Genomic DNA, 11,211 nt, shown 5'->3' on the forward strand with positions numbered 1-11,211 from the left:
TGAGGTTGGCCCAGGATCAGACATTGTTTCGTTCTGCTGTGCATGGGGTCGCTATGAGTCGGTTCCGACTCGATGGCACCTGACAACAACAACATACACGTGAAACACTCAAACATTTCCAAGTATAATCAAAGATCTTATAGAAAATCACAGTATATAAGGTCACTATGAGTCAAAACTACTTAATGACAACAGCAGTTATTACACTTGACTCATTGTTTGAGTCGGTACCGACTCATAGTGAACCCGTGCACAACAGAACGAAACACCGCCCAGTCCTGGGCCAACCTCACAGTCATTGCTACACTAGACTCCACTGATGCCACCACTGTGCCAGCCCATCTCGCTAGGGGTCTTCCTTTTTTTCTCCAACCCTCCACCTTACCAAAGATGATATCCTTTTCCAGGAACTTGTCCCATCTGATAATATGTCCTAAATATGCAAGACGAAGTTTGGCCATCCTGTCCTCCAAGGAGCACTCTGGCTGCACTTCTTCCAACACAGATCTGTTGGTTCTTTTGGCAGTCCATGGGACTTTCAATATTCTCCTCCAGCACCATAACTCAAAGGCATCAATTCTTCTATGGTCTTCGTATTCACTGTTCAGCTTCCACATACATGTTGAGCAGCAGATTTACCTAATGCAATATGTCCGACTCATAGTGGCCCTGTATAGGATTTCCTAGGAGCAGGACCTTGTCGTTAGCAGTCAGTCAATAACTCTAAACAATGCTGACGTGAGAATCTGTGTGTGTACGTGTTTGTAGGTTAACAGTCAAGGCAAGTCACAGGGTATGAAGGAAAACCCTTTCTGTCTGTAAGAATTTATAGGTAAGTCAGTCAGGTACATTTGGTCTGTATTTAGCCTTACTTTAGTACAAGAAAAGGCTTGAAGCATTTTTGATACATTAAGAGTTGCGTGTGTGGCAAGTGAAGGGGGTATAATGAAACTGTTAGGAGCAGGGGTTTGGTTCAGTCTTTCCATGTGAGGGCAACATTATATCACATTAAGGGCAAGTAGGAGCCTGGTGTGGCGCTGTGGGTTAATGCACTAGATTGCAAAGTTGGTTTGAAGTGCAAGGTAAGTGGTTCAAGCTCACCAGCCACTCCTCAGAAACCCTATACCGGGTCGCTACAGATCAGAACCGACTCGACAGCACTTAACAACAACAAGGGGCAAGCAGGAGTTGTTTGTAAGTCTGACACTGAAAACCCAGGGACTGCCAATATCATAAAACAATATTAAAGAAGCAGTGCTTGCAACAGATGAGACAGGAAAAAAGGACAGATCGTAATCAAAGGTGAACACTTACTCTGATTCCATTCATGTCTTGCACAGCAGAAAGGGCATTTGTGAGGTCACATGACATCTCTGGTAACTGGCAGATATAGGAGATGATGATGGAGAGATGATGCTGCAGCAGATGATGGATCTGGTGCCCGGCTGCTTCTGCTGCTGGAAGGGAACTGACCACCGCAGCCATTTCTTGGTAGGCATCCAGGTTGGAGAGGAGCACGGTGGCTCCGTAGGTAGGACAAGCACTGGACTGCAAACCTCAAGGTCGGCCTTTTAAGCCCACCAGCCACTTTGTGAGAGAAAGACGAGGCTTTCTGCTCTTGGAAAGATGTTCAACCTTGGAAACCCTGGACAACGTTGTCATGAATCGGGACCAAGTCGATGGCACACCACTCCAGGCATCAAGAGAAGTTTATACAGAGCTTTTCCTTTTCTCATCACAAGTGGTGGTGTAGAGAAGCTAAAGCATCTGGAAGAAGTGAGGAAGTAAAAGAGATGAACAGAAAATGTCAAAGGGCAGCTCAAGAAGATAAAATATAATAAAATGTACAAACCTGGAGTTAGAAAACCAAAAGGGAAGAACACGCTCAGCATTTCTCATGTTGTAAGAACTAAAGAAAAAATTCAAGTCCCAAGTTGAAGTACTGAAGGATTCTATTTATGGGCAAAATATTGAACGACAAAGAAAACATCCGAAGAAGATGGAAGGAATGCACAGTCACTGTACCCAACAGAATGGGTTGACATTCAACTATTTCGGGGGGGGTGGGTGTGCAGAAGGAGCCCAAGCTGCACACTGAAGGCATCAGAGAAGCTCCAGAAAGGGACAGGACTTCTTCTGACAAACGGATGGAGTGCTGAGAGCACTCCCAAGTCCATGCCAGGAAATTTGGAAGTTGTCAAGGATTTCATTTCACTTGGATCCACAATCAATGCTCATGGCAGTGCAGTCAAGAGTGGTTTTCAGGGCAAATCTGCTATACCAGAGCATTGAAAGTGTTAAAGAGCCAAGGTATCACTTTGAGGACCTCGGTGTGCCTGACTCAAGCCACAATATTTTTAGGAGCCTCAGTTTCATTGTTGACGTCAGATGGATCTTGGCTGAAAGCAGAGAATACCAGAAGATGGTTATTTATGCTTTATTGACTATGCAAAAGCATTTAAGTGTGTGGATCATAACAAACTATGAATATCACTGTAAAGAATGAGAATTTCAGAACACTTCATTGTGCTCATGAGGAGCCTGTACACAGACCAAGAGACAGTCGTTGGACTAGAACAAGGGGTTCTGAATGGTTTAAAATCAGAAAGATGTACGCTAAGTTTATATCCTTTCACCAGACTTATTTAATGTGTATGCTGAGCAAATGATCCGAGAAGCTGGATTATAAAAAGAATATGGCATCAAGTTTGGAGGAAGAATTATTCAAGACGATACAACCTTGAATGCTGGAAGTGAAGAGGACTTAAAATACATACTAATTAAGATCCAAGACTATAACCCTCAGTATGGATCACACCTGAAGGTAAAGAGAACAAAAAACCTCACAAGTAGACCAATAAACATCATGATACACAGAGACTGAAGCGGTCAGACTTCACTCCGCTTGGATTCACAATCAACGTTCATGGAAGTAGCAACCAAAGTGATGAAATGTATTAATTAGCTAAAATCTGCTGAAAAAACCCTTCAAAGTGTTAAAGAGCCAAGATGTCACTTTGATGACTAATGTGCACCTGACCCAAACCTTGGTATTTTCGACCACTTCATAGGCAAGTGTAAGTTGGACAATGAAAAAGGAAGACTGGAGAAGGATCGGTGCATTTGAGTTATGGTGCCAGAGAAGACCCACAGCACCGTGGACTGTCGCCACAGAGCAAACCCATGTGTGCTGGAATGAGTGCATCCTTGGTAGCCAGGATGACAAGACTTCCTCTCTCATACTCCCCTATTATCAGGAGGGACCAGTCCCTGGAGACCTAGCAGTCAGCACTTACCCTACAGTGCCACCCCAGGGCTCCAGTGGTGAAGTGCATGACAGACTGCACCCTTCCCACAGGTGAACTTGACATGTGCAAGTTACGCGTGTCAGACAACAGTTGGAGACACAGCTGTCATCCTGAAGCGCCGTGTGGCGGCGACGACTGTCACCTGTTAGACCTCGGGCCAGAGCCGCTCTTCACGTGTCCATTTCCGTGTGTTTAGTAGTTCGGTTTCCTGAGCCCTCAGCGGCCTGGAGCCCAGACATCAGATCTCTCTGAAGACCAGGTCAGTTTCTTAGCATTGTCTCGTCCTGTCTGTGGCCCTCCTGTGCTTCAGAAACTCAGGGTGTCTGAAATTGAGGAGGCAGGCTGGCCACACACAGCTCATGGGCAGGTTCTTCTCCAAGGAACCATGGCTTTCTCCCTGGGGGCTTCTGCAGAGCATCTTCACCGGGCTGAGGGAGAGTGATGCCCCTTAGGTCTGAGCGCCCACTATCACCTCTCCAACCTGCAGCCTGTAGGAGAGGGGCCTGGAGTCTGGAGTATCCCCCCTGCCAAAAGGGCTGCCCCGCAGTCTCCCACTGCTATGTCCCAGAACAAGAGAAAGGAAATGGCGCCATTCCATACAGTTTAACCTGAACTGATCTAAATGGGGGAGTGGGAGAGCGATACAGAACTCTATATACACACAAACACAGGCACCATATATAAACAAAGTCCAGTTACCTTAGAACCAACAGAACTTTAAAACTGCTAGAAACAATAAATACAGGAGCACCGTTTCACCCTTGGGGAAGGCTTTCTTGAGTCACAAACAGCACAATTCATAAGGAAAAGATGATTCCATGGACTGTTCCAACCATACAAGCAAGGCCAAACACAGCTGAAAGATACAGCAAAGGCTGGGCTGAGCACACGCGGCCTCTAAGGAAGCAGCAGGGAACTGACGGACAGACAGACTGACAGAGAAGAGTGGGTGGAGACTGCGCCAAGTCAAAGGGACCAGGCTTTACTGAGGGATGGAGGTCCGGACCCGAAGGCATCCGAGTTCAGAGAAGACTGCTCCACCGGATGACAAGGAAAAAGATGTTTGTGTACAGCTGAACAGAAACAAAAAGTGAAAACATCATGACTGACTGAGAGACTAGCCGGCTTGTCAAAGGCGGGACACCTCAAAGTGGAGACTTAGCAGGGATAGGTGAATAACATGAAGCTTCAAAAAGGTCGTGGAAAACTCCCATTTCCCCACAAACTTTCTGAAGCCCCCTCATGTATGTGGGACTATATGATTGGCAGTTTAGTAGGTATTCCAATTTATAGACCCTTCGTACGAGGTTACGTAAGATGACGCTACGTGTGACAGAACGAACTGTCTCCTGGCCCTATGCCATTCTCATATGCATTGCTGCGTTCAGACCACTATTGCATTCACTGAATCAATCCATCTCATTGGGGGGTCTTCCTCTTTTTTTGCTGATCTTCCACTTTACCGAGCATGATGTCCTTCTCCAGGGACGGGACCCTCTTGACATGTCAACAGTACAAGCTGAAGTCTGGCCATCCTGGCTTCTAAGGAACATTCTGGCTGAACTTCTTCCAACACAGACGTTTGTTCTTCTGGAAGTCCACCGTATGTTTAATGTTTATGACCCCACCATACTTCAGCCGTCATTGTTCGTTGTGCGGCTCTGGGGTGGCTGTGTGGTGATACCAGGCACACCTCCATCCGGAGTGACATCTTTACAGTCACAGGACTGGTTAGGTACATGCTCTTCAGCTAATTACAGGACGGGTTTTTCAGGAAAGCCGGCCCAGCCCTGGAGGTCCAGAGAAGCTTCATTCAGAGTGCTGTGTATGGAAACCCTTTAGACACAGGGTATTGGTTTGGCCAAGGTGGAAAGCCACCGGGGGAAAGGCTGCTAGTCCTCAAGCAGCAGCGCGTCTCCTTGAGTAGAGGGCTACGGCAGCTTCTGGTTGTTAACATTCCCAAGGACTCTAAACTGGTGGGAAGGCCTCCCAGGGAACGAAGGCTCCCTGTTCACACTCCCACACACCAAGGGCCTCCGAGCTTAAGCTCATAGTCTGAGGCTTTCTGATCTCAGGGACACCACTCTGAGAAAGGGCCCTGCCTTGCTGATAGAGGGCATCTCAGCCAGCCCACCCTTCTGCCAAGGTGCCATCCTGCAGGAGCCGCTGGCCACAGCAGAGTTGAGGGGGAAGGTTCCCCAGGGGCACCCTGGAAAGACTGGCATGTCAGACCTGGGCAGGGGAGGGTGGCGGGCGTAACTGTTCAGTCTCTTTGATGAAATGCGCTTAGTTGCCCTACAGTCGACTGGGACATACAGCGACCCTGAGTGTGTGGAAGTGCCCCACGGGGTTCTCCAAATTGTGACCTGGAAGCAGACTGCTAGACTTGTCTTCTGAGGCCTGCGGTGAATTCGAATCACCAGCCTTGTAAGTAAGCATCCCAGCGCATGCACCAGCCTTGTAAGTAAGCATCCCGGCGCATGCACCAGCCTTGTAAGTAAGCATCCCGGCGCATGCGTTCTTGCTAGGGAGTCACAGAGGCTCACTGGTTGTTCTTGAAGCTTCTCCACATGTTGTAACTTTTCAACACGCAGTTCTGGGCACTGACATCACATGGGAGACACAAAGAGCCCCCTTCCCCAAGGCACTTCCGCACTCAGCTGAAAGGCCTTAGGGAGGGGGCCCCAACACTGGAGCACGCTGTCTGCTGTCAAAACCTCACGACCCTGCGGCTGCTGCTACTGCAACACGTACGTACACGCATGCGCACACAGCCTGGAGGAGCTAGTTACCCAGAGGCACTTGCTGACCCTGACCTTGGATGGAAGAGCTGCTCCTCCAGGCCCGGCTGACCTCCTGATCGACTGGGGGAAAGTGAGGGTACCTGCGACCCAGTAAGCCACAAGGCCTGAGCAGAGGAGCCTGGGGCTTGGCATGTGAGGGACAGAGGCCGGCCGGTGGCCCCACCCCTCAGTACTGGGGGTTGAAGCAGAGAGTAGGGGAGCTTATGGGGCCGTCAAGAGGGAAACCACACACCTGGCAGCTTTGAAAGGTTTAATGGTGAGTCCTTGTCAGCGGCCGTCTGGCTGACCATCGTCCAACCAGCAAGGCTGACGGTGTGCCCACTGCACCTGCACCCCGGCAGGTCCACGAGAGCAGGACACCCCACATCCTTAGGGGGCGGGTCACACCATCAGCACTCAGCATAGCTTGGGGCTGAGGAGCCCATCAAGGTGGGCCTGCAGGGGGGTCTAGCCCTGGCTGAACGAAGGGGCCAAGCCAGACAGGGAGTTGGCAATGCCCATTCCCTGCATCCATGCCCAAAGGACAAGGATCCCCAACAGTGGTCCTACTTGCCCACATCCACACCCCAAGGAAGAGCATCCTCAGTGCGGTTCCCTTCCCTGTGTCCACACCCGAGGAGTGAAGGTTCCCAGGGACGGTTCCCCTTCCCAACATCCATGACTGAGGGGCGAAGGCTCCCACCAGCTGACCCTCTTCCCTGCATCCACGCCCGAGGGGCCAGGGTCCCGATGGCAGCTCCGGTGGCACCCGAGTGAGCCCTGCCCCGGCGGGCCCTCAGCCAAGCCACTGCCGGGCAGCCTCTCCGCCCTGGCTGCCTCCTCCTCCAAGGCTGCACCCTTCGGCAGCTTCTGCTAGAGGCCTGTTAGGTCCACAATGGCCTTGATGAAAATGGCGTCGTTGCGCACATACGAGTTCTTGGCTTCCATTTTGGAGATGGGGCAGAAGAGGGGGCAGCCGCTGGCGATGTTCATGTCGCTGACCGGCCGCTGGAAGGATGATGATGTCACGTCGGGCCGGAAGGCGTCGATGACGTGCTCCCGGTTGTTCTGGTCTAGCAGCATGAGCGTCACCTGGGGGAAGGGGGCCATGAGCCGGTTTGAGCCCCCCCCCCCCCCCCCCCCACACACACAGAGTTGTTTATAAGTGCCGTGGAGTTGGTTCTACTGAGAGCAACTCTGTATAGGGTTTCCAAGGAGGGGCTGGTAAGCTTGAGCCTGGGCCTTGTGGGTCATGCCAACCTTGCAGTCCAGCACATTAACCCACAGTGCCACACCAGAACACTATATTGTTGTTAAGTGCCATGGAGTTGGTTCTGATGCATAGCTACCTAGTATAGGGTTTCCAAGGAGCAGCTGGTGAGTTTGAACCACCGACCTTGCGGCCCAAACTGACTTTGAGGTCCAGCGCATTAACCCACAGCGCCACACCAGGACTCCTCTAAGAGTGCTGGTGGGAATGTCGCTGGGGGGCAGTGTGGCGACCCCTCAAAAAGCCAAAACCAGGCCCTGGAGGCAGCATGGGCAGCAGCAGAAAGTGGACTGTCCCCCCGCTGGACCGAGAAAAGAAGTCCTGAGTAGTAGCGCTCAGGAAAATGGAGAAGAGAAAGAGGGTCCTAAGTGCTACTCAGACAGAAGGCAAGCCGGCTGTATGGACCCCTGATCTGAAGAATCTCCAATAGGCAAATACAGTCCATCTGCAAAAAAGCAGCCGACTTCACTGGAGGGACGGGGGCAGTCCATGTTCAGGAAGCAGAACCCTCACCGTAACCAGGACGGCTGGACAACATGATGAACGAATTGGACACCTGAAAATGGGCCGGGCCTTTTCACAGCAAAGGTGGTTATGCCAAAACTGCTGTTCTGTGCCAGGCCAAGTCAATCTTACTGCCAGAAAATCACCAAAACCTTGACTTTTAAAAAAACACCAAAACCTGGCGCTGCTGTTCCCTGGCATACCCTCTAGCTACGTCTGTACACTTAGCAGAGCGGCATTCCCAACTCTCTAGCCTGCTCTGCCGTAGACACCACGGTAGCTCAGCCCAGCAGAACCAGAAAGCAAGTGTTTAGAATGGAACTTTGTTTGTAACCACACGAGACAAGTCTTACTGAGAGAACTTGTCTCGGCAATCCTGTGATCACAGACACATGTTTCAACATGTTTTGTTTGGAATGAATTAGTGCACGTATGAACTGGACTGTTAACAATGATATTTTCTGACTGACCCTCATACTAAATGCTGCATCATGGATAAAATGCTGCGTCATACGTAGAAAAGACTGTTCATAAATTGTGTCGTGAGTAAAATGTTACGTATGAAATGCTGTGGCGCCAACGCGGGTTAGTGCGCTGCCCTGTAAAGTTGTTTGAACCGCAATGTCAGTGGTTCCTGCTCACCAGTAGCTCCTCGGAAACCCTATACAGTTGCTACACAGCACCAATAGTTTCAAAACAGCTACAGGGGACAATTCTGAGTGTCCGGCTAAACCCCAGCTTGCTGAGGGTTCTGGCTGCGCCCCTCAACTTTTAGCCTGTTTCCCGTGTAAGCTCTGATCCCTGGTCCCAGTTCCTAGGAACCCAGCAATAGCTAAGCATCCAGCCCCCTCATCAGCCCTCCTCCCTCGTTAGTTGCACCACGAACATTGCCCCCAGATGCTCACCCCCCAAAACCGACCTGGGGAGCTCCTGAAAACTGGGGTGGAAACTCACCTTCTGGTTGAAAGGCCACCGTAGTAGGGCGTCATTGGGGCTTCGCATCACCACAAAGAAGAGAGACAGGTGGGTACCCCGCCCGGTGCCGTCTCCGTTCAGGTAGATGCGCAGACACATCTTGTAGCCGTACCTGCTCGTGTAGAAGGCTGCAGAGGGCAGAGCAGGGCACAGTGAGGTGGGCGGGTGAGTGGAAGTATGAGGTGAAGGTCGGGGCAGGGACACAGGGAGACACAGTGAGGGAGGGTAGGCTGGAGGGTCGGGTGGGACATAGCGAAGGAGGACGGAGTGCAGGGTCACATGGTGAGGATGGGGCGGGGACACAGTGCAGGAGGGCAGGCTGAAGGGTCACGTGGTAAGTAAGGGGCGGGGATAATGAGTGAGGGGCGGGGATAATGAGTGAGGGGCGGGGACAGTGAGGGAGGGCGTGGTGCAGGGTCACGTGGTGAGTGAGGGGCGGGGACACAGGGAGGCCGAACCGGGGTTAGAGTGCAGCAGGCCGCACCTGGGGAAAAGATGGCAGGCGAGCGGCCAGCCACGGCCTCTTGGCGCTTCCGGGCAAAGTCAGTGATCTTCCAGATGAAGACACCGTCGTAGGTGGCCGCCTCCATCTCTTGGACCTTCTGCTCTAGGTCGGCCATAGCCAGATCCTTCAGGCCGATGCTCCGCTCCAGCTGTTGCACCTGTGAGGAGACACAGGCACTCAGCTGATGGACACCCTAGGGGGACCCAGACTTTAGGGAGATCCGTTTTGGCGGCACCCCCAGGGGCCTGCCCATAAGTCCCCAGGTGCTACTGCTGAAGAAGGTCTGTGCTAACCTGACTCCAAGTCCACTGTGCTCCAGAGAACTTAGAAAGGGGCACTTGGTCCAGAAATAGAGAGCCCTGAGTCAGCCCTGGCTCGCACCCCCACTCAGGACCCCAAGTGGACGCGCGCCTACCTTGCTGCTGAGGGCCTCAATCTTCTCCTGGTCGAGTCGGTGCTGCCGACTGCAGGCCTCTGCCGTCATGGCCACCCGCTCCACCTCGCGGTTCAGGACACAGACGATGTTCTCGAACGTGGCCGTCTTCCTCTCGAGGCTATCACACCTGTCCAGGAGGTCTGCCGGCTCGGGGAGCCCCGGCACCCAGTTCCCATCTTCAGGGAGACGCTTCGCCTCCAGCACACGGTCCAGCAGCAAGGCCAGGTGCTCCCGAAGCCGCAGGGCCTCATGCTCCATCCGCTGCTCACTCTCCATCTGCCAGACACCCGAGCCCCGAGCTCGGATCTGCCAGAGGCGCCCACCCAAGGGCCCACCCCCACCAACCCAGGCACAGGCCCCACCCCTCCTCTCCTGGGGACCCCTCTTCACAGTGGTGGAAGGGAGGGTGCAGAAACCAAGGTGCTGGCCTGGCAGGGTGATGTGCCCACTACAAGTGGGGTGCTCAGAGTGGGGGCAGAGAAGAGCGGGTCCTGGAGGAACAGGGGGGCTGCTTCTTCAGAGGCCCACGCTATTAACTTAACGTGGACACGCTGGAAGGAGAGGCCCAACATGGCTGCTGGACTCACCATGTCAGAGCAGCCCAGGGACTGGAAGCGACAGGGCACTGTGCACTTGCCGCAGGTCCTGACGTGGTCCTGGAACTGGACACACACAGACCACTCATGAACCATCACCACTGAGCTCTGGACACTCTGCCCCCATGCCAAGGAAAACATGACTACCCACTGTTTCCAAACAATGGGCACATGTACCCTGGTACTCACTACATGCACACACACACGCACACACATGCGCACACACTCAGCCCAGGGTTCAGGATAGGGGAGCCCAGAGGTGAGGGGATGCAGATAGTGGGGCAGGAGGGCTTCCTGTCCTCCCATGTTAGAGAAGCAAACCAGATGGGCTATATGGGCGCACACACTGTTCTGGGTTGAGGACCACCACTCCCAGCCCAGTCCCCAAGCTTGTTCTCTGACTCGGGGGCTCAGCAGAGCGCCAGGAACCACTAGACATCCTCCACTGCTCGTTCCAACAGGTACGCAGCTGTTTGCACGTCCCAACTGCGTACCACAGCACAGAGCTTCCAAGTCGGGTGGGATTTCTGTCTCATTGATGGGGTAATAATAACTTCACGGCTTCATTCTAAGCAATTAATAAATGACTCACCCAAAAGTGGGTACAACTTACAAAAAACCAAATCAGTTACTGAATCCAACTCGTTATACCCCCTTGTGCGTCGGAGTAGAACTGTGCCCCATGGCGTTTCCATCTCTCATTCATTACCCTGCCGTGTGTGTTGGAGTAAAACTGTGCTCCACAGTGTGTTCATCTCTGACTCACGGCGCCCCCGTGTGTGTCTGAGTGGAACTGTGCCCCACGAGGATTTAATGGCGCCCCCGTGTGTGTCT

At 52.4% G+C, this 11,211-nt stretch overlaps 1 protein-coding gene across 1 annotated transcript in view; it reads right to left on the reverse strand.

Annotated features, from left to right (window-relative positions):
• Positions 1 to 6,964: 6,964 nt before the first annotated feature.
• Positions 6,965 to 11,211, reverse strand: part of TRAF2 (TNF receptor-associated factor 2) — an 8,199-nt gene continuing 3,952 nt past the window's right edge. Inside the window, exons 6-10 of the mRNA XM_006863677.1 lie at positions 10,369 to 10,443; positions 9,761 to 10,057; positions 9,325 to 9,502; positions 8,820 to 8,968; positions 6,965 to 7,183 (exon numbers count right to left, since the gene is read on the reverse strand). Coding sequence (XP_006863739.1) covers positions 6,965 to 7,183; positions 8,820 to 8,968; positions 9,325 to 9,502; positions 9,761 to 10,057; positions 10,369 to 10,443 — 918 coding nt within the window. The remainder of the gene's footprint in view (positions 7,184 to 8,819; positions 8,969 to 9,324; positions 9,503 to 9,760; positions 10,058 to 10,368; positions 10,444 to 11,211) is intronic.

This window comes from Chrysochloris asiatica, unplaced genomic scaffold (genome assembly GCF_000296735.1).
Source record: "Chrysochloris asiatica unplaced genomic scaffold, ChrAsi1.0 scaffold00056, whole genome shotgun sequence".
Lineage (NCBI taxonomy): Eukaryota > Metazoa > Chordata > Mammalia > Afrosoricida > Chrysochloridae > Chrysochloris > Chrysochloris asiatica.